This window comes from Acartia tonsa, chromosome 8, assembly GCF_053477335.1.
Source record: "Acartia tonsa isolate MP-2025a chromosome 8, ASM5347733v1, whole genome shotgun sequence".
NCBI lineage: Eukaryota > Metazoa > Arthropoda > Copepoda > Calanoida > Acartiidae > Acartia > Acartia tonsa.
The window spans coordinates 38,148,849-38,172,987 of record NC_137267.1 but is presented as its reverse complement, the minus strand read 5'-3'; the positions used below and the strand labels follow the sequence as shown (position 1 = coordinate 38,172,987).

General features: G+C 33.7%; 1 protein-coding gene across 1 annotated transcript; it reads right to left on the bottom strand.

Annotated features, from left to right (window-relative positions):
* Positions 1 to 90: 90 nt before the first annotated feature.
* LOC145326895 (uncharacterized) lies at positions 91 to 23,895 on the bottom strand. The gene is made up of 25 exons (XM_080170337.1): positions 23,799 to 23,895; positions 22,919 to 23,096; positions 22,609 to 22,695; positions 22,108 to 22,375; positions 21,451 to 21,527; positions 19,817 to 19,960; positions 19,213 to 19,300; positions 16,831 to 16,889; positions 16,160 to 16,286; positions 15,395 to 15,624; positions 14,063 to 14,138; positions 12,884 to 13,221; positions 12,317 to 12,554; positions 11,809 to 11,919; positions 11,301 to 11,528; positions 10,729 to 10,917; positions 10,164 to 10,411; positions 8,477 to 8,546; positions 7,852 to 7,911; positions 7,015 to 7,093; positions 6,518 to 6,597; positions 6,322 to 6,353; positions 5,932 to 5,992; positions 1,452 to 1,555; positions 91 to 1,098 (listed from the first exon to the last, which is right to left on the bottom strand). The coding sequence occupies exons 1-25, from the start codon at positions 23,882 to 23,884 to the stop codon at positions 1,054 to 1,056; spliced, it is 3,303 nt and encodes a 1,100-aa protein (XP_080026463.1). The 5' UTR covers positions 23,885 to 23,895; the 3' UTR covers positions 91 to 1,053.
* Positions 23,896 to 24,139: the final 244 nt, after the last annotated feature.

Sequence of the window (24,139 nt, the reverse complement as noted above, 5' to 3'; positions counted from 1 at the left end):
GGTGGACTAACGAACATTTTAAGCTATTGATTAAGTAGTTTCTATAATAAAAATAAGAATTGAATAGAAAATAAATAAATTTAAAATGCTGGCTTTTTTAACAGTATTTATTGTCAACAGTCTTACATATATAATATTATCTCAGAATGAACAATTATATAAGTGTTTTATATCATTTTTTAGTAATAAAGTCTGTATATTATAAAAAATAAATAAATAAATAAGTTAAATAAATAAATTTAAACAAAATATTGTTGGTAATGCCTGTGTCATTTTTGGAAGGATTTAAATATTTTAATAACTATAAAAATACATTATTAAAGTCCTAATGTCGGATAACAGTCGAATTTCATTAAAGATGTCAAAGCTCTAGGCTAAATTTATAAGTATTTCAGTAAATTTAGTTTTTTTAAAAGCAAACTATTCTATCACAGTGTTAACAAATAAATTGCATTAAAATCTAACAATTGTTTCAAAAGTCTTTTTGTCTTTGTATGTCAATTAGCATTTTAAAATATCAAAAGTCTATTTTAAACAAGTTAGACTGTAGATAATTTTGAAAATTTTGATTAAAATATAAAAAGCAAGGCCACCATATATTATCATGTCACTAGTTTAAAGAATGATTTTTGTCTGTAAAAAAATTTGCGTACTTTGTACATACAAAAGTTATTTGTCTGCAAAATAAAATCAAGTCTTTTATGTATGTGTAAAAAATGTGTTTTTTTGTGTGATTTATGATTCTACATTAATTTTATATTATTATGTACTATGTTATAATTTTAATAATTATCGCCATGAAAAATCAATATTCTCTTAGCATTTCACTGGGGAAACATAAGTAATATTTTATCACACACAGTCTTCCATCTTGTCATGTTTTTATATTAAAGTCCGGGGCGGTTCTTTGTCTTTGTGTTTCTTTGTCGTAGTTTGGTTTGTCATTTGTCGGGGTTATTGTCTTTCTACGTGGTTTGGTAATATAGCTAGAGAATTTGTTATTTGACTAGTGGTAATTTTTATTTTATTTTTTGGCTTCTTTTTTTATTTTTTCTAAACAGATTGAGTTGGTAGGTATCCTTGGGCCTTCATGAGTCTCTGGAATAAAATTAGATTAGATCTTTATTTTGACACTCGTTGGCGGTGATGTGTCTGGTTCGAATCTCGTCCTAACACCGCGTCTTAATCTAGGACATTAAATGAGCGCCATTACAAGTTAGAATAGTTATAACTTGGCCCAAAACATGCGCAAAGTTAGAACTTACAGACATATGTTTGTTTGAGGGAGGTTTAGCCAAGTAATCATGCACTTCAGTAGCATGATTTGGTCACGCTTGTACAACCCAATTTAGATTAAATAAAAGAAATCAAAGTTTAAGTCAATGAAAGTTTCGATATTGATAAAACTTGGTGTACTAGTAAAATTTACAATAAAGGAAATAATTTCTCACCCTTAGCCTGCGAGGTAGCCTGAGTTTGTCTCCCCACTTGTAAATCATTTTGTCCTGCAGCATTTGGTAATAATCTTCCTCGTTTACTGCTCGGATGTCTTTGCCTAAACAGATATAAAACTAATCAATATAATTTCAATAATAAATACAACAATCCCAATGTTGATCAACAAAAATTAACCTTCCTGTAGATCCTAACTATTGGTTGAAAAGTTTGTACACTACTAGTTTATAACTACCTAAAGAGCCAACGAATAACGGGGATATACAATTTTGGGTCCCCTCCTTCTCTGGGAAAACATGGAGTAGGAGATTGCTTCATCTGTCATTGTCTTATCTGTGAACTGTTACTTTACATTTGTAATGTAGCCAACTTAATGCTATTATCTCTAGTTTTACAACAGATTTGGCCACCCTATTGACATTTTTTTCTAACTTTGAAGACTGTATGTAGCCACCCTATTGAATAATATGGTATTTGTCACATTAAAGATCTGTCATGCAATACAACTCAGTGTCAAACTTTAATTCCAGGATGCTCAAAATTATGGTGTTCTTGCGGTGTAAAAAAATAATATAATAAAACATGTTTTAAAAAAGATTTAAGCTTTTTTTTAAACGCTGATACAATTTTAAATTTAGTTTCTTTCCCATCATTTTAATTTGCGTATTTCAAAGAAAATTTTGGATGTTTTGTATTTATACTACTCAAAAAATGTTTCTACCTATCATGCACAAATCTTCCTTTATATTGAACTCAAAAAGCAAAAAAATGCCATCGAATCCAAGAGGAAAGAGAGATATTTAGCATTTTTAAACGATATTAAAAAAATGTATTGTGTAGGAAGATAGATCTAATTACACCAACAACATTAATAAGCTAGAAAAGGCAGAAAAATTTGGCTTTACAAAATTAGCAGAGAGCCAAATTTATATGATATTGTAACATCCCATTACATTTATCCATAGATCCTTCCTAAACTCTTCTAATTAAATTTGAGGGGGGGGGGGAGGGGAAAATTTTTTTATCCGCACAAACATTAAATATTTCAAATGGCTAAAAATCTATCCCTTTTCCTAATGTTATAAAGCAGTGCTTTGGGAGTGTTCAGTTACATACGCATACAGAATCAGATCAATTAAATTGATAAGCTGTAAGAAAAATTCTTAAAAATAGAACCCCTTGTACAATTTAAAATTTTAAGTATTTTTTCGAATGTGATTAAACACCACTTTTTAATGGCTGCCTAATTGGCAAATCTTCTAAACACCAACTATACAATATTTTTTTTGCAATTGACACTTCAATTTTTGCACAGTAAGCACACCGACACAAACACACAAATTTTAACATGAGGTGCTTTCCCACAAAGCGCCCATCGACAATGTACCCATCCCTTCCGTCCTTTTTTTTTCTAAATAACTTTAAAGTTCAGGGGGGTATTTTTCGCTATGCCTTACCCCTGCGGAGGGCATTAAACCTGCGGTGCTACCTATATCCAATATACCCTAACCTGAGCTGAGCTAAAGTAATAAACATCCCTCCCCCCTTATTTTCATTTTATCTCAAAAATGAGGGAGAGGGGCTTGAGTACTCAACAAGGAATTTGAGGGATATTGCCTAACATGAATTTTCACAAAAACTATAACAACACACCTCATTATGTTCTTTAATTAACACTTGGAATCAAGGGAGATAAAATATGATTCTATGCGTAATTGGTTGTCTACAAACAGTTTTAGATGATTTATGCTTACGATTTACACAATTTCCGCCATAACTTTGATAAAAAAAGTTATTGATGGAGATTTCTATAATGATTAGGTAGAAGCAACAACTTTATTTCTTATCAAAAGTTGGATATGACAAAACGGATGGACAATTTTGTAAAACAAGAAAAGCGGCAGTAATATAGAAACCATCTAAAGGTAATAAAAATAAAATAGGTAAGTATAAAACTGCCGATATACCACTTTTCTAATAACAATTACTTAAAGGTGATACAATATTTGATTATATGCAGATTTATTTTTCAACAACAAAAACAATCTAAAGGGGGTAAAAACGCTAGTATCGCCATAGCCAATTCAGCGATTCTTGTCTTTTTAGGAACAAAAAGCTCCTATTAAGTCCAATACTTCATCCCACTGTGCTTTGGAAGTGTAAAATTATTCTATAACTACAGTCTGTCTGTTGATCGGCCAACTATAGTCCTCCAACCACCATGCTATTAGGATTTCCAAATTAAAAGACTAAGAAATAATTTAAAAGAAAAACAATTTTGAAAAGCATGATATGTATAGTTATAAATGTTCTTAGCATAACAGCAAAAGAATTTAACAAAAAAAATATTTATTTTTATTTTTTATGCAATTATTCGCGTGCCATTTAAATATCCGTTATTCCTAATTGCTAAAATGATACAATTACAACTACAAAAAAAAATTTGTCAAATTACAATGGTAAAATATTTTTTTTTGTATCCGCTACAATCCTTTAAATTAGCTTTTGAAACCTATATCCCCTCCCTCCCCCTTCTCCAATATTTTTTAAAAAGATTGTCACTGACCCCCTCTTGCCTTGTAAGACTTACATAACCTAACCTAGCTACCATTCAAAATATATTTCAAACTAGTAAAAGGGGATGGGGGGTTGGATAATGGTACATTGACGACTCTATGGATATTACTAAGCATCCTGTGTTAATATGAAAACTACTTAACTGAATTTTATATCAGCATAATTAAAGGGATGTAATATAGTAATTACTCCAATCAAAGCTTCTACATAATTTTTTTTCCGTTAATTACTTCAATTAACAAAACTTGCAGCCTCTAGGGGTTTATAAAATTTTCTCATATCAACCCTAGGGAAATTATAAGCTTCTCAAACTGGAATAAAATTCTCTTAAATCTCATATCTTAGTTTAAGCTTTATAGCTACAACCTAAAAACCCATCTTTCCTGAAAGCATAAACAAATAAGGTATAGCCAACAAGCGGAATAAATCTAAAATAACATTTGGGGGGCAGATAAGAAGATCGTCTTTACTACGATTTGTTGCCCCTCAAATTCATTAAAAGATTAAAAACCTTTACGAATATTATTGTATATTAATAGACAACAAACGAACGAACATCCATGGACTTTGAATTATTAATTAAAATTTTTTATTCTTAAATAAATTATGCTAAACTTCTTACAACAAAATTTATGTTGGTTAGTATTTGGAAGACTGATAATGAACAAGGAAGATTTTGTTTACATCCTGTCGCAAATATCAAATTTGTAACAAGGACAAAAATTTTCCAAATATTTTGGTAAGGATTTTATATTAATAATGGATGTGCACTTATCATCAAGGGTAGTGAGGGGGCAGTAAAATAGCCTAAAACCATCACGGGACCTGTTAGAAGCTTTTCTTAAATGGAGAATTCAAACATAAAAACCTTACTACTTCATATACTAGGATTTTCAGAGATTTTTTGCTTAATATTTTTGTCGACTTTTTGACCAACATTAATCCTTATGATTAATCTTTTTTATCATGTTGATTTGATATCAGCAATAATTATCAAGAAGCATATGAAGCTGTAACTTGAGAAGTTCTACTCTCCTCCAAATGATAATTCAACATTGAATATTTAATGAAATAGTTATTGTGTGTACTGTTTCTATGTAACGGCATTTGACATAAAATAGGAGGAATCAGGGATTTTAAGGGATAAGTTAATGGACGATCAATTAATATACATCCCCAAAATTACCACTTCTATATATCAAAATTTTCAGTAATTTAAACCAACCAAATAAGATCTAATACCCAAAGTTTTTAGCCAACAAATAAATGTTTATAGAACTTTGGGTACCACTATAATCCTTCCTTGTTAATAATTTGTGAATTATCAAAGATAATGGGATAGTAATTAGGCTTTTTTGAGGGGGGGATGAGGGGGGTTAGTATCTGAATTTTAAGCAATTTTTACAATTAAAAAAAATATTAACTGTTTTGCTAATGTCATCATGTATATTATAACTTTTTTTACATTCTCAAATGAAACAATGTTCTTTCATTGTGCAGCTACTCTATAATTAAGATTTGTCCACAAGCAAACTTAATTTAATAGACTACTTTAAAAATATTCTTTAATACAGCAAAATTTGTACATAAATTTAAAAATGCTTCAGCATTCTTTCCCAGAAAACTATTTATTTTTTATTTACTGACAGTTAACTTGAGCTACTGTATCACAGTTTACTTTCATTTAACAATAGTTGCTCAGCTACTTATTGTTATATTTGTCCTTGTTTTTGATTGGCTGAAAACATCATGTGTGACGTCATAAGAATAGTCTAAAAAGGAGGCATGAGAGGAGTAGTGGGAAAGGAAACCCCTAATAAAAATATGCATTAAGTCGTATTTTTATGACGTCACATATGGCACTTTCCAGCGTTTCCTTGTTATTTTATAATAGATTACCATTTAAACTATATGAAGCACTTGGTCTCACAGAGTCCGCAGTATCTCTCACGTTTGAACCCTAAATTAGATCATAGTATTATAGACAGTTTTCCGTAGATAGTAAAATAAAAGTTACAGGAAAATTTTTTGTTGGTAAACCCGGACAAACAAAGCAGGGATTTAATATATAGTTTTCATTCTTTTTTTGTGTGGAAAATTCAATAAATAAGTTAGCCATATGAAAAAGACATTATTACTTTTTAACAATCTAAATTATTTTTAATAATCACTAGACATAAAACTTGTTTTTATTAAATTGTAGACCTACAAGTGTTAACATTTCATATACTATATTATTGGTTATATAATGCTATTTTTAAATTTTTCCTTCAAAAAGTGTGATCATACCTGTCCTTGTTGATGTCTATTTGCTGGCCGACCTAAAAATAACATTTTTAAAGAATTTAATTTTATTTAACAAACTCTAGTTAAAAGTCCAAAAAATTAAAGAAAAGTTTTTAAAATCTAATGTAAAAACATCTTTTAACTTTTCTGATAATTGTTTAAAGATCGGTTTAGTAGTTTACGGTATTTATGAACATACCTCTAGGTGCTGTACCAGGAGCTACATATCCAGGATCAAAAGAACTGCTTGTAACCTGTTGTCCATCATTCTCTCCAACACTGTAATAAATATTTCTTGCAAAGTCTTATAGAATATTGTCCACTGATAATAAATTAAACACAGACTTAATTATTTTTTCTGTTTTTGTATATTGCATATCCATTGACTGCTAAAAGTTTTGATACTGATAATATCAACACTAAGGTTAAACAGGGCCTTGTAGAGATCTAAAGGGATAATACAATGGCTAATAAAATTATGTATATCTCCAATGATGAAACACAAAAATATCCCTCTTGTGTATTACAATTATTGGTTGAAACGTTTAAACACTCAACTTAATTAACCAACCATGCATAATTCAGTAATGTCCTTAAAAATGTTAAAATGTTTATTACAAAACTTTGGGGACCAGTGTAATAAACAGCCTATTGTCCCCTTCCTTCCTGCGGCCGTGACACGAATGAAATTTTTACCTGTAACCATCTGTGACAGCTATAGGAGCAGCGTAATCACCATCAACCTCATTTGATACACTTCCAACACCATTAATTCCTAGGCAGTTCCATATTTAAAGTTTGAATAATAAATCTACATATAAATAGAGATGTATTGTATAACCAGACAACTACCTGGATCCCCCTGTTGGGGATTTTTTTCATCTGTTAGCAAATTGCTTTCTACTCTATTGTAGCGACTTAGCTGTGTTAATATTTCCGACACTATTGGTTGATTTACAAAGATCCAAGTGAAAGTCGGCACATGGTCCTCGGGTTGGGGACATACAGTTATATAATCTCTTTCCCCTCTATTGTTTTACTTTAAAGTTTGCATTGATTGGATTGTTTCATACAAAACTAATAGGGATTCATAAACGTCCAAGGTTGGGGGTAAAGAGGTGTTTACCTTCTCTCAAACATTAAAACCCCTCATATTACCCCCCTAAAAATTTTTGAAAATATTAACCCCCTAAAACCTTTAGATCCTCTCATTTTACCCCTCTTAAGTTTGGAAGTCACTGAAACGATCATCCTTATAAAATATATCACTTACGCTTGAAACGATATGGTTCTCCTTTACAATGAAGCTTCTTATAGAACCAGGGAAAGTTTATGACTGTTTTGTAAGAGGGTGCCCCTATATTCTCAGGATAAAAAACAACTGAAATCCCCCCCAAAGAAAAATTTCTTATGATTCAAAAATTTAAAGTTTACTTAACACCCCTCCCGCTATTCACTCAAGTTCCCCTAGAGGCCTCTAGGGACAGAGCAACTAGTCACATTAAAATAAAGCCACTGCAGGATTGAACCTACCTGATGAGCTGTCTACTGTGTTGAAATCGTTGCTTGGGGCTCCATAATTGTCTTCTAGTCCTGAAAAATGAGGGGTGGGTTACTTTCACAAAAGGCAAAGGTTTATTTCAGATTATTTTAGACCAATTTTTAAAGTATTTTAGCTTTTTTCCATGCAAATATAACCTATATTTTTTCCTTTCTGTCAGTTAGCTCTATTAGTTTTTTATTTTATCTATTTTTCTATTCCTGTTTATCTGTCTGACTGGCTGTTTGTCTGTCTGTATGAGATTGGTTGTATGTAAGGATGTCTAGCTTTTAGTCTGACTTTCTTTCTGTCTGTCATTCTATTTGTCTGCCTATCTGTATGTCTGTATCTTCCTGTGGGTTATCCATATCCATATTCAGTATCAAACTCCGAGCCAGGGTCTCCATAACCTGTTATCTTTCTGTCTGTAAATCTAACTGTCTGTATCAATGTCTATCTGTATGTCTGTAATTCTTTCTACCTGCAGGTGCTCCATATTCAGTATCAACTTCTGTACCAGGGCCTCCATAACCATCAATTTGTCTGTCTTTCTGTTTGTCTGTTTCTCGGTCTGTCTTTTTGTCTTCTGGCTACCTGTATGTCTGTCTGTATATCTACCTGTAGGTGCTCCATATTCAGTATCAACTTCTGTTCCAGGACCTCCATAACCATCGTCGATTTCGTTCACCTGTAAGAATTGTTTTTTTTTGTTTAACAATTTTACTTAAGGAAAAAGCATTTTCATAACTTACTTCTTTGTTTTTTAGAATATTTTATTTTAAAATTGTTGAATGAATCAAGCAAAAAATTAATCTATAGACATAAACATTTAATTTTATGAAAGTGTTATAGTTTGTAGTTGTTTTAAAAGTGTGAGCTAGTTATTTTTGACAAAATATAAATCAATTATAATACATGCAGGAATCTTAAGGGATATGACTATCGACGATGGAGTACCTTCACCCCCCCCCCCCTTTGATTATGATAAAGAAAATTACCAAAAATTGTAGACTAAAATTTTTTATTGAAATCTATGGACATACCAATGATAAATTAACCTAGACCCAAACGAATGAAAGAATAAATTGCAGTGCAATATCCCCTTCCTCCCTGATAAAACTATTTTTGCATAGTAACTTCTCTAGGCTTCTAACAGGGATACAGTGATAAGACAAATGACAATAAAATAATATACCCCTTATATACGTATTAAGTTTCCATTCCCTGTAAATATTGGGGGATAGATTGATATTTATTCTATTGTCCTCTCCCTTCTTGTTTCAAAGAGTTTAAACTTTAAACATGTTACAGACTTTTAATTGTCATGTGTTAAAAAATGTGCAAAAATAAACTGGCAATTTTATTTAATTTTTTTTAGCACAGTATTTGAAATAAAATTTAAAAAAGAGGGGGGTGGTATTTTTCGCTTGTTTGATAATTACTTTAGATGCGGTTAGGTTAGGTTATTGTATACTGGGTAGCCACTCGGGGCCAACAAATTGGTTTTAATCCTATACTTTTTCATTTTAATGTCTGCGGGAAACTGTCTATAATGCGATGCGATAGATAACTAATCCCATATATCATGATAAGAAATTATTATTAATTTTAAATCTTTCATTCAGATTTCTTTATCTTTATTCTCTAACTCATAAATTTGAATATACATAGTACAGACTTAATTTTTATATAAGACACTGATATTTTATCTCAGGGAAAAACTGTATTGCCTTCCATAACTATCATAATTTGTATCAAATATATTGTGTTAATTTTGTAAAAAGTTGTATGGTTTTTTGCTGCATATCACTTGGGTTTTCCGTTTTATTGAAACTTCATTGAAAAATCATTGAAAAGTGTTATTTTTTTGAGGAAAAAAAAAATTTTCTTTTGATAAAGTATCTTATACTGCAACATTATTATCTGTACAATTTTACAATTTTTAGATTTATGAAATAGTTTGTTTATAATAAGTATCTCAAAGTTTTATATGTGTATTATGTCATTGTTATTTTAACAAAATATTGCCTCTAGAATTCACGTACTGTATGAAAATTACAAATTGATTGAATAAAATTTAACAGGAAATATTTTATTTAAGAAGTTTTATATAAAATAAATAATTTCTTTTTTCAGTTTTGAGTTATTTGTAATCTATACAACCTTGATCAGAATTAAAAAACAATACATTTTGTCCTGGTAATGATCAATTTGAAGGCAAAAAGTTTATTCATATTACAAAATTTCAATAAAATGATATGATTTCTAAGCTTCAAGATCAGATGAAAACACAGATTTTATTTACCTGAAAGTTATTAGCTAAGGGAGCTCCATATTCCTCTGCAGGACCCTGTGGGCTGGATCCTGTGGGGCCATTGTAATTTCCATTGACACCCTGAACATTTCCAGCTCCTGTGGGTCCACCGAAATTTCCGTTGACACCCTGTGCGCTTCCGGTTCCTGTGGGTCCGCCGTAATTTCCGTTGACAGCCTGTACACCTCCAGTTCCTGTGGGGCCGCTGTAATCACCATCTACACCGTTGCCAGATGTACCTGTGTAAAAAAAATGTCCCAATCATTGATTTTAAGACAATCCTAACAAAAATTTCTTGTTTATTTAAAACTATCTGCTATGCTTCTAGAGAAACCATATCGTTAAAGCATTTAGCGAGATCTTAAGCTGCAGACATTTACACATACAGGCATATGAACATCTTGTTATTTTTATGTCAGGATATTCTATCAAAAGTTGTTAGCCTAATATCTTTTTTAAAGATGGAATCCTATATTATATACCTATCTTGTCACATCTTGTGACAAGCCTAACTTTTCTATGATTCCAACAAATATCTTTAGGCAATAGAGTTTACCTTGAGGAGCACCATAATTCTCGCCATTAGGAGCAGCATTGGTGTATTCATCATCATATGAATCATAAGAATAATCATAGTCAGACTCAGCTGTAGGGCCACCATAACTATCACCGACAGCAGAAGAAGAAACTCCGAAAGGTCTGTTTTGCTGAGATGGATTGTTAACGGGAAGAGGGGAGGCATAACCTAAAGCAAGGACAATTATATCTTCAAGTAGCATAGCAACAAAAGCATTGAATAATTTGAAAATTGTGATAGAACAAGGATGACAACATCAACAAAAAGCGAAGCACAAACAGACAAAGTTATATATAAATCAGATATTCAGTTGTCACAAAAAAGGAAGAGAGAGAATATGCAATCAATTATTTTTGAAAAAATGAAAACTTTTTAAAGGATGACTGACATACAAATGGACTAACTACTAATTATCTACTGATTGATCATCAGTACAGGGAATCAACACCAAAAATTTTAACTGTCTATCCTAAATAGCAGCAGAGAAAATCACATTTTCCCCAAAGCGTAAATATGGAGTAGCTTTGGTAATAAAAATCATAAATCCTCACCTTCGCCAGCAGTCAACAGGGGATCATTGGAACCAATAGCAGAAGGTCCTGAGTATCCATTGCCAGCTGCAGTTGCGCCCTGCTGTCCGCGAGTAGCCTGTCCACGAGTAGCCTGTCCGCCGCGGCCAGTGGTATCAATCTCATTGTCTACTACAGAATAGCTGTTGCTTGCAGGACGTCTGTTGTTATTATTGTTGTTTCTTTGGTTGAACTGACGTTGACCGTTGCCTACAATGAAATCTATTTGTTGCAATCCTTGTGTAAAAGTAATAGGATGTCTATTTTCTATTTGTACGAAAAGATCTCGCTAACCGCTAAACCGATATGGTTCTCCTTTACAGTGAAGCTTCTATTGGGTTATGGGAAGGTCTTAAACTATTTTTGGCGAGTATCACAACCCTCCCAAGAGTAATCAACCCTATAATAAAATCTTGAAATTAAAAAAAACATTAAATGTGTTCAACAAGACTTTTCAAGTTTTTTTTTATAATTTTAGGTTGTTGGTTACCTCCACGTGGCTGGGGATGTTGTGTTTGTCCTTGTTGTCCGCGGTTAGATTGTGTAGGGGGACGTACAAAGTTAGGACTCTGGTTAGAGAAATCTGCAAAGTTGTCACCGCCTAGAAAAAGAGTGTCAAAATGAGTTTTCCTAGATTTTTTTTTGTAAAAATACTGTTATTATAAATTTTGAAACAAAAAACAAGGAGGACATTATACATAATGAGCAAAGAAGAAAAAATCATAAAGCAGTTGTTTAGAAAGAGATTTAATATGCAAATAAACATGTAAAGTAATGTCCCATTTATAAAAAGAAATAAGTACCTTTGTCTTTAAAAGCATTACTGACAAACAGACGGTCAAAGTAAATTTTAAAGTAGATGCTCATTTGTACAAGAAAACACCACCTAAAGTTTCAGCCTTCTATCTTAATTAGCAGCCGAGAAAATCGTATTTCCTTTATAGCATTAGACAGAAGTGAGCTTTGCTACTAAACATTTTTGATAATATTTTCTTTACCTGGACCACTGTAAGAGTCATCAATAGGCTGCTGTTGTTGATTACCACCACCAAAGTTAAATCCACTGCCAGGGGCACTTCCCGGTAGGGGGCCTGAGTAGGTGTCAGCCAGGGGCTCCTTCGAGGCTCCGGGCGTGAATCCGGAGTTGGGTCCGGACTGACCGCCGGGTGACAGGTACTCGCTGGAGGGAGGGCTCTCAATGGAAGGTGTCAGGTATGAGTCAATTACGGGCACAACCTAAAGAACATCCACCATAAGAAGCAAAGCAAACAAGGAGAATGGACATGACAAACGGACAAAGTTAGTTATAAAAGAATGGCTTTTTGTAGTATGACCAACAGACCAAGTATATTATACACTTGATACTCATTGGTATAGCGAATCTTTACAAACAAAAAGCAGCTGTCCATCTTGAAAAGTAGACGAGAAAATCACATTTCTCAAACAAAGAATTATTGCGGATTATTGGATGGACGGACAGATAGACAAAGATAGAGTAGCAGCAGTGTAGCTTTGCTACTAAAAAGTAGAGTTTATTACATAAAAAAATCTAAATTTTTCTATACCTGATTTTCTTGGCCAATGACACCATAATCCTCTGGGGGTGAGAATGACTGCTGAATAGAACCTCCTTGACCACGATTACCCCCGCTGTTGTTGCCTCTATTGCCACCACGGTTTCCTGTATTGCCATTATTGTTGCCACCTCTAGCCGAGTTGTTACCACCACGGTTGCCAGCATTGGCATTGCTGTTGCCACCATGACTACTAGCAGCTGGGCCACGGTTGCCACCCCGGCCTCCAGCATTGCTGTTACCACCATGAGCGGCTCCATTATTGCCACCACGTCCGTTGCCACTTGAGGGTCCACGGCCGTTACCAGAATTGTTGCCACTGTTTCTTCCTAAAAATTATTCATTTTTAATATGGAATATATCTTAAAGCTAAGCGTTTCTACAATTAGGGTGCATCTGTAATGGATAAGTTTTTGCCAATGCATGAAGATTTTTGTAATGATCAAATTTGATCTTAAATCTTCAAAGCATAGTCTATTTTTAAAAGCGAAGCTTTTCTATAATTAGGGTCGGTCCGTCCGTCCGTCCGTCCGTCCGAGATAGTTAGCTTTTATTCGTTAATTTAGGCATGTTAGAATTGCCCTATCGATTTAAAACTTTGCATGGTAATTACTGTAGTATTTAGGTACGATTTAGAAAGCGTAGCAACTCTATAATCATTACCAGAATGTTCGTACGTTCATTTTAAACATGTTGATTTTTCTACTTTTTTAACAACAAATTTTTGTGTGATCTAATTATCCGTTTGATCTGATTTTTGGTATATTGATTCCTGGGACAACAAAGAACAATATTTTAAGCAAAGCAACTCTATAATCAAGTCCCAAAGATGTAAGTATGTCCATAAACATTATCCTGTATCAAGCAGTTTTTCAACAAATTTACTTACAATTTTGCTTCGAATCTTATACTTTTATATTCTGATTATTCAGTTCAGACACTATACAATAATTACAATGGTTCTAATTTTGTATTCATTCCTGAGACGACTAGGCTCAATCTTTGAAGCGCGTTATCTCTAAAATGGCTAATACGTCCATCAAAAAAATCAGAAATGTAATTGATTCTAAAATAGTGCCAAACTTTTCAACCAATAATTTAAATCAACTATAGGTGTAATTTTACCGCCCATTGTCTTATCTTGATTTAAATGAATAAAATTAATCAAACCTGAATCGTTGCTACCATCTTCGTCTCCATAGGGTTGTTCTCCGACAGTCTCGGGATCTGAAGGGTCCAAACACCACTAAATTAAAATATATAATAGTAACAGGATATATGTGTGTCTGTCTGTAGGGTTGTTCTCTGGATCTGAAGGGTCCAAACACCACTAAATTAAAATATATAATACTAACAGGATGTATGTGTGTCTGTCTGAAGGGTTGTTCTCTAGATCTGAAGGGTCCAAGCACCACTAAATTAAGATATATAATAGTAACAGGATGTCTATGTGTTTGTCTGTCTGTCTGTAGGGTTGTTCTCTAGATCTGAAGGGTCCAAGCACCACTAAATTAAGATATATAATAGTAACAGGATGTCTATGTGTTTGTCTGTCTGTCTGTAGGGTTGTTCTCTAGATCAGAAGGGTCCAAGGACAACTAAATTAAGATATATAATAGTAACAGGATGTCTATGTATCTGTCTGTCTGAAGGGTTGTTCTCTAGATCAGAAGTGTCCGTCCAAGCACAACTAAATTAAATATATTATAGTAACAGGATGTCTATCTGTCTGTCTGAATAGTTGTTCTCTAGATAAAAAGGGTCCAAGCATAACTAAAATAAGATATATAATAGTAACAGGATATATGTGTGTCTGTCTGTAGGGTTGTTCTCTAGATCTGAAGGGTCCAAGCACAACTAAATTAAAATATATAATACTAACAGGATATATGTGTGTCTGTCTGTAGGGTTGTTCTCTAGATCTGAAGGGTCCAAGCACAACTAAATTAAAATATATAATACTAACAGGATATATGTGTGTCTGTCTGTAGGGTTGTTCTCTAGATCTGAAGGGTCCAAGCACCACTAAATTAAGATATATAATAGTAACAGGATGTCTATGTGTTTGTCTGTCTGTCTGTAGGGTTGTTCTCTAGATCAGAAGGGTCCAAGGACAACTAAATTAAATATATAATAGTAACATGATGTCTATGTATCTGTCTGTCTGAAGGGTTGTTTTCCGTCAGTCTCGGGATCAAAGGGGTCCAAACTAAATTAAAATATATCTTTTTAAAAAGTTACATTACAGTATCTCTGTGTATCTGTCTGTCTGTAGCGAAAAATCTCGCTAACTGCTGAACAGATATAGTTCTCCTTTACAGTAAACCTCTTCAGGGAAGGTTTATAACTATGTTTTGAGAAGGTACCTCCACTCAACAAGAGAAATCACCCCTGGAAAAAATAGAAACAAAATTATTCTCCCCACCCCCCCCCCCCTAAAATGTTTTCTTTACAACACAAACAATACCTGATAATAAATTAAAACATCTGAGAAAATTTTACCTTAGTGAGTAAAGGTTTTTCCATAACCTTGGCGGGCATAAACTTGAGCTGGCAAACCTCCTGTGGGACAAGGGCACACTCATGCACAGGCTCGAGGCGGGGCACCAGTTTCGTTACAAAGGCGCAGATCTTCATGGGGTTGAGGTCACAGGTCTCCTGTGGGACTTCCATGATGCTTGTGATGGCCTTGTCGTGACATTCCTTCTCTCCGGGCTCCATACGGCAGTTACCTAGATTTAATTTAGTCATATCAAAAGCAAAAGAAGGAAGACAACATACCAAGGACATGAAGGGGGGAAACACCCCAAAAAAGCTTGGACGTCCTTGAAACATATGGATAGCAAAGCTTACAATTTATTAAAATAATAGGCCAGACAAACAAATGTAAAACCAGACAAAATAAAATTATATTTCGGTAATTTGGCTTCATGAAACTATCCTTTTATTTTTCAAATAAACTGATTTTTTTGCTTTTTGCCACCTTAGGTCAGGTTAGGTTACTTGGTAATAGGTAGCCCCGCGGGAATAGGGCACCTCAGGTTTAGGGTTTAGAGCCCCTCGACAAGTGAGACAAAGGAAAAAAATATTACCCTCTTACCTTCCCATTTATTTTCACTTTATTTAAAAAATAAAGGGGGGGAGGTGGCTTTAGTACTCAAAGTCACTTCGAGGGAAAGCTCATATGTTCCATATTTCAATCTTTACTACGATTGGAGATACAGAGAGACAGATCTATAAGAGAAAGGTTCTGCAAATCAAATATACCTGTTTCACAAAGCTCAACTGGAATCTTCTCGCAAGATGTTTCTCCAACAAATTTTCCCGGCATTTTCTCCACATATCTTGTAGTACAGCTGGTCTCGAAGAAGGTTCTACAAAATGGCTGCTCCTCCTAGAAAGAGTAGGTGTGTGTGTGCGGGTGGGTTCTTTCTCCAAAAGTGCCTGTTAAGTATTGAAGCTCTCCTTTTTAAAATAAAGCTGAAATTTTTTTGGGATTTGGATTTTTTTTTTCTATACTTTTTTGGTATATGTTTGCAGTTCCCTAACCCTGTGGGACTACCCAGTACCTAATATAATTTGACCTAACCGGTCCTAAAGTATTAAATAAACAAATAAAAACTACACCCAATCGCCATTTATTCAACTTCTTTCAAAAAAAGAAGGGGTCGTTCAGTAGGATTTACCAATAAGAGCCTAAATTTTTCAATCAATTTTTGTTGATTGACTCTTAATCCATAGAACGTCCTTACTTCATTCTGTATGTGAGTATCAATTACTTATTTTAGCTCAAACAAAAGGAAGATTTTGCAATAAATTTAAGAACCGTCTGCACTCTGAACATTCAGTTATTCACCCCTGGGTCACAATTTAACCCCCTATAATGATTCCTCCGCACGCGCCTTGCGAAAATACTCTATAATAGCACGCAATCATACCTGTTGACGTTTGAATCTGTTGTTAGCGGGTATGTAGCTGTCTGGAATCTCATTATACTCTACAATAATCAATATATTATTACTTGGAGGTTGCAGCAGATGTTCATGTACTCTGATAAAGTAACACTCGTAGCTGGCTAAAATAACGATACTCGACATACATCCCTTTTACCCCTTCTAATCCTGCTAGAGGAACGAATAAATGAGGTCCATATGACAAGAGCAAGCTAAAAAAGACGACAAAATTTCCCCTGTCAATATATATCCACGTATATCATATATCCATTTGTACAATCAAACAAATCAATAATAAATATACAAAGTCTAGATCCACAATCCCTTGATTTGGCCAATAGGAAAACAGCGCAGGGATGTATACACATTTTAACACCCCCCCCCCTTGGAACGTCCTTGACCCACATAATCTTAGAATAATTGTTGAATTTGTCGTTGTACTTATTGTATAGTAATTTAAAGATTTAATAATTATGCACATTTTTAAAAATTTGACATTTAACAAGAATATATTTAATTCCATGGGCGATTTGCTACGGGGAAAAGTATTTTTCTCATAGAAAAATAATTACTTCCACCTTTTTTCAGGGATCCTATGGAATGATACATGAGACAGTGACACCCCTCGTTATGATAAACAAAATTATCCCCTCTGTAGATTAAAATTGTTAGTGAAAATGTTTGGACACTGCGCTAGTTATAAATAAAGAATATAAATGAGAGAATGTGTTTTCAAAACTTTGGGTACTAATAAAAACTTTGGGTACTAATAAAAACTTTGGGTACTAATAAAAACTTTGGGAACTAATAAAAACTTTGGGTACTAATAAAAACTTTGGGTACTAATAAAAAAGTTCAAAGACTTTCCCTCCTTGCGTTTAAGGACGTTCAATCCTTTTTTTGTTTGAGGGGGGGGGGGCTTATAAAATCCTAATGAGGGGTGTGGTAATATTAGTTTTGGGATGAAATTTTTTTAGGGGGGTCTTAAGCGTATCTAACGTCAAAAATAAGTTAAATAGGAGCTGCAAAACGAAATGAGTAAAAAGCTTTGCAAATTTTGTTTAAACACATGTCCATATAAAAATAATCATATTATTCGTGTCAATTGACAACATTGTACTTTGAATTCTCAATATAAATTAAAATTCATAATTGCAAATATTAGATATATATTCGTATTCTTTATAATAGTTTATATTTGATTCGCATAAAAAGTCAAAAAATTGTGCTATCTTTGATAATATATATATCTACTAGCGGCTACGCCCCTAGAAGCCTTTAGGGGTACTTAAGGTAGGAGAGGGAAAAGTCGACCTCAGCCCATTTTAAATTTGAGTTTCAAAAGAGTAAAAAAATATTTTTTTTTGGGGGGGGAGAGGGGTGAAGACACCAAAAATAGTTTAAAACCTTCCTAGGACCTATATGAAGCTTCACTGTAAAGGAGAACAATATCGGTTCAGCGGTTAGCGAGATCCTTCGGGACAGACAAAAAAAAACGCTTACTACTTTATATAAAAGGATATTTAAGGAATGTTTTTGTTGTTTTATTATATCTTGGGGCAAGGAGAAAGAGATTGAAGAAAGCAAGAAAATGGCAACAAGAAAAAGACAAATAAGAAAGAAAAAGAGAAAAGAGAAAAAAAAGGAAGATGGAGGTACAACGATATGGGAAGAAAGGGAAAGAGAGAGAAAAAGGAAAAGGAAGCAAGAAAAAGACAAATAAGAAAGAAAAAATAAAAGAAAGAAAAAAAGAAAGATAGGGAAAATGGGGGAGGAAAGAGAAGGCAAGAAAGTGCATGCATGAAAAAGATTTTTGTATCTTACTTGTCACAGACAAACACCCAACTAATTTATAATCAGGGAGGGAGGGGACATTGGACTATCAATTACACTGGTAACTTAAGATAAGTAAAACTGGTAAAGCCACGCTCTCTTATTCCTTCACTAAAACTTTGGGATATTTTCAAACTTTTATTTTCCACAATATGTAATTTAGTTTACAGTAACTGAGGATGTAAATTAATTAATTATCTACTAGCGGCACTTTAAATGTTTTCGTTTGTTGAAGTCTCTACGATAATTCTTTACTTACGATACCTCTTTATGCTACGTTGAAGTCTCCCTTATATTAAAAAAATCGATTTTTTTGTCATTTCTCTTGGGAGTGTGGCTGTACCCTCCCCCAAAATAGTTATAAACCTTCCCGGGACCCATGAGAATCTACCCTGTTAAGGAGAACCAGACCGGTTCAGCGGTTAGCGAGATCCTGCGTTACAGACACACAGACAAGCAAACATCCTGTTACTTTAGTATAAGGATTACATTAACCCTTAAGATCCCTTAGCATAATAAATTATTAATTGTAACCTGGAATATCCTCCTCATTATTGTTCTTGTTCTTGTTCTTGTTCTTCATTGGATCTCCAGGTTGTCTGTCATCATCACATACACGTACCTTAATAACATAAATTAGGCGGTTTCCCCAGGGAGGGAGGAATCATAGTGCTGTTTATTACAGTAGTCCCCAAAGTCTTATAATAACTATTTTTTATTTGTTGGCTCAACAACCTTGGGTACTTTTATTGAATTTTGATTGGTTGTTTTATTAAGTTGAGTGTTTAAACGTTTTAACCACTATTTGAAAACTACAAACTGCGCAATTTTGTATATCATCATGGGGAATATACATTAATTTATCGGTCATTGTCTTATCCCTTTAATCCCGGAGTTTCTCTAAATCACATTGGGACCACAAATGAAAATTTTGGAACAAGAAAAAAACATTTTTAGGTTAGTTTAGGTGAGGGTTAGAAGGGAAAGTATCCCGCAGGGTTAAGCTATAATATCAAAATACGAAGGTAAAGAAAAATTCTTGGTGAAGGTAGTCATTCCCTTTAAACAGACACAAGGACAGACGGACTCAAACACTCATAGAATAGCTTCGCTACTTAAAACAAGAATAAAATTTTACCAGAGGAGTGTAGCACTTCTGCACAGTTTCATTCATGGCAGTCTTAGTGAAGGTTATGCTGCAGCTCTTCTCAAAGTTCTCGTCACAGGACTCCTCTTTCGAGGGCACGAATTGTGTTACGTAGGTGTAGTGACATTTCTCTATCTAAAACATACAGAGTTAAAAAGTAAAATTACGGTGAATGAAATATATTATACTTGCCGACAAGCCACTAGAGGCCTCTACAGTTAATTGATGTGTGTAGGGGGGAGTTGACCCTCGCCCAATTTCTTTTTAGTAGCGAAGCTACTCTATAATTCACTTTGTCCGTCCGTCCGTCCGTCCGTCCGTCAGTCAGTCCGTCCGTCCGTCCGTCCGTCCGTCCGTAACGCTATGGGGGAAATGGGATTTACTCAGCTCCTATAAAAGATAGAAAGCTGAATTTTTTTGACAACATTCCCATCATTAAGGAGCACAATTGACTATAAAACATCATTGGCGTTCGGACCGATTTTTAGCAGGTTTTAGGCTATTTTTATATTTTTCACAATTTTCTCCATATCTTCAGTGTTTATGGTCCGATTTTCAAAATTTTTTCAGTTACAGATATCAAAATTAAATTTCCCGTCGTTTCAAGGAACAACCATGAAGGCCAGACTGCCATTTCAGCAGGTTTTAGGCTATTTTTATATTTTTCACATTTTTCTCCATATCTTCAGTGTTTATGGTCCGATTTTCAAAATTTTTTCAGTTATAGATATCAAAATTAAATTTACCGTCTTTTAAAGAAAACAACCATGACGGCCAGACTGCCTTTTTAGCAGGTTTTAGGCTGTTTTTTTTATATATTTAATATTTTTCTCCATATCTTCAGTGTTTACAGTCCGATTTTCAAAATTTTTCCGTTATAGATATCAAAATTAAATTTCCTGTCTTTTAAACAAAATAACCATGACGGCCAGACTGCCTTTTTAGCAGGTTTTAGGCTATTTTTATATATTTAACACTTTTTTCATATCTTCAGTGTATATGGTCCGATTTTCCAGTTAAGGATTTAAAAATTAAATTTTTAGTCGTTTTAATAAAACAACCATGACGGCCAGACTGCCTTTTATCAGGTTTTTGGCTATTTTTATATGTTTTACATATTTCCCCATATCTTTGTTTATTTTGATGCAATTTTCAAACTTTTATGGGATATCTGTATCAAAATAATTTTTCCCATTGTTATGAGCATCTCTAATATAATTTACTTTGACCATCGTCATCATGCAAAATAAAACAAGGTTTCATGTTTATTTTATCCAATAAATCTATTCTTGATTTTAGTAAAAACCTTTTAAATCTATCTGTACGTATTCCCATCGACGATTTTTTGTGCTTCGCTACTTATGGATGTTGTCATCCTTGTTTAAGTTATATTTATTTTTGGTGGGGGTTATATTTTCTATGGACAATTTCTCTTCGGAGTTTGGTGGTACCCTCCCCGAAAATAGTTATAAACCTTCCCAGCTTCTGTGTAAAGGAGTGTCAAATCGGTTCAGCTGTTAGCGAGATCCTTTAGTACAAACAGACGTCCTTTTACTTTATTATAAGGACACGTAAGGTGCGGCTACATTTTTAACAAAAATATTTCTACTCCATCTTAATATTACCTGGGTGTGAGTACATTCTAGCAAAGGTTCCTTTTCAACTGTTTCAATCTTTTCTTCTTTAATCACACAGCATAGTCCTTAAATAGTATTTAGTTGTTCTATGAAAAATATAAATTTATCAATTGTTTTTCATCTTTAAACAATATTTCGATTGATGTTCGACGATAAACCTCTTATAAATAGACATATCGTGTAGTTTTGCTTTTTTATGGCATCGTTCTACATATTACAGACAGCTTTCAGAGGATAATAAAATATTTTTTTTTTAACTTTATTGGCCGAAGACCTGGACGTACTATTGTGGTATAAATTTTATGATTTTTGCATTATTCTTCGTGAAAAATTGTGTATGATACAACACATGATCTTTCAGTATTGCTCATAACGGTTTCTAATCCAGCTGATATTGATCAGTTTTGAAGCCATACAAGAATAGTTATTTATCTCATTGTATTATAAACAGTTTCTTGAAGATATGCAAATGTACAATTATATGATTAAAACCAGTTTTTGTAGATGGTGTCAACGGTTTTTTTTAATAATCGTTGAAAATTGTCTGTGATAGGACACTATACATAATTTTTCAGTATGGCCTAGAACAGATTCTAATCCACCGGATATAAATCGGTTTTGAATTGACACTGGAAAAATTCTTACCAGTTTCCTCATCTTCCTCGCAGTTAGAGAAGTCAATGCCACCCTTTGGAATATTCATAGCATCCTTTTCTCCCTTATTTACTCCAGCCCCACCAGCACCCCCGGCACCTCCCCGTCCTCCTGGCTGACCGCCTCTTGAACCAGCGCCATTTTTGCTGCCTGATCCACTTGGTTTCTTGGGTTGACCAACTCCGCTACCGGGATTGTTGCTACCAGGTCGGCGATTGTTGATGTTACCAGTGTTTCCGTTATTTCTGTTACCTCCAGCCTAAACAACAAAGATATTATTTTAAGTAGACAAAACAATAGGCTCAAATAAACTAAAAATCCAGAAAGGTAAGACAAGGATGAAAATATCTATAGGTGATGCACAATCAATCATGGATGGACAAACTTCATAATTTTTCTTTTGCAGCATTACAGATAGACCAAACTGAGTTGCTTACTTAAGTTACAGCTAGGAAAATCAATGCGTTCAAGGCGGATTGACAAATATTTTACCTGATTGCCATACTGTGACTGTGGGTCATCGCCACCATACTGACCAAGACTATCTCCAGTGTCGATAAAATTTGATGAGTCGCCAAACTAAGAAAAAAAACACTTGAAAACAATTTGAACATCTTCCTTATTTAAAATTCTAATTAGATTATATGTATTTGCGTTTTTGTTTATTTATTATTGATTTGCTTATATTTTTATTGCAAGCATTTGTCTTTATCTGTACATACAGTGTAAAATGCGCTAATTTTTCCTCTCCTAATTACAACATCAAACCCCAAGGTTGAATAAATTCTCAGCCTGTCTGTACCTGATCTCCATATTGTCCAAGATCCTGTTGTCCCTGACCTCCATGCTGACCCTGACCTCCATGCTGACCCTGACCTCCATGTTGACCTCCGTGTTGTCCTGCAGGACCGTGTTGACCTCCGTGCATCATGTGATGATCACCATTGGATCCGTCCTCATAGCTTCCCAGTTCACTTTCCCTACAATGAGAGATGTACAAGTTGAAAGATTTTCCTCAATCTTTAGATGATTTTTTTATAGATTTCAAAAAGTATGGAATGTGTTGAAGCCATTTTTTAAAAGATAAGAATTTTATTAAACTTTGATTCAAGAATTTTTTTTCTTTGTATTTAAATTTAATATAAACAAGTTTAAAATATCTAATATAGATTTGTAGATAACCCTGCAGTTCTCTAACCCTGCTAGTATCCAATTTAACCAAACCAAAATTAAAATATGGAGGGGGGGAAGGGGGGTTATCAGTGCTCAACAGGGTAGTTTATGTAAAAGCCGCTTCAAAAGGAAATACACTTTTTATGTCTTTGTCCAATTTATGTTGACTATGTGAGTCCAGGTTACCCTGATTGCAATGAATGTAAAATACACGTGTATATTATGACAGGGGAATAACTGCCGTCAATTTATAATGCTAACATGGAAATCATTTATTGGTCAGTTCGTTCATCCAGTAGAAGGGTACGAAATATGGTAAAGGGATCGGAAAGGAAGATTGTTATTTTAGCCAGATACAAGTTTAACTTTATTAAACTATATAATAATCTGGTGTAAGATCCAAGTAATGATAAATACATTCTGAAAACTAACCTGAAGAAAGCTGACAAATCAGCGGAACTGTGGACAATTACTAGCTGGACTAAGGCGAGGCTACCCTGAAAACTAACCTGAAGAAAGCTGACAAATCAGCGGAACTGTGGACAATTACTAGCTGGACTAGGGCGAGGCCCCGTAGGGCAAACTGGACAATCATTTTTCACTTCTAAAATTGTACAGGGTGTTTCAAGAGAAATGCGTTTTTTTTAAACTTAATTTTGCAAAGAAAATAAAACAATTATATAAAATGCTTTATAGATTTGGAAAACCTATTCTGAGACATTTATGTTTAAATGTTTAAAAATGAATTTTTCTAAAGGCCTTATTTTTGAAGATTTACAGAAGTAAAGGTTGTGGAAAAAATGCGCTAATTTTTAAAATTCAAATTGCGCGGCTTGTATTAATAGTAGAA

Excerpts from the sequence above, each read along its gene's own strand:
- LOC145326895 (XM_080170337.1), bottom strand. The coding sequence starts at position 23,884 with ATGATTGTCCAGTTTGCCCTACGGGGCCTCGCCCTAGTCCAGCTAGTA. Across the intron at positions 22,696-22,918 it reads TTGGACAATATGGAGATCAG|TTTGGCGACTCATCAAATTT; the intron begins GTACAGACAGGC and ends TTTTTTTCTTAG. Across the intron at positions 1,099-1,451 it reads GGCTACCTCGCAGGCTAAGG|AGACTCATGAAGGCCCAAGG; the intron begins GTGAGAAATTAT and ends ATTTTATTCCAG.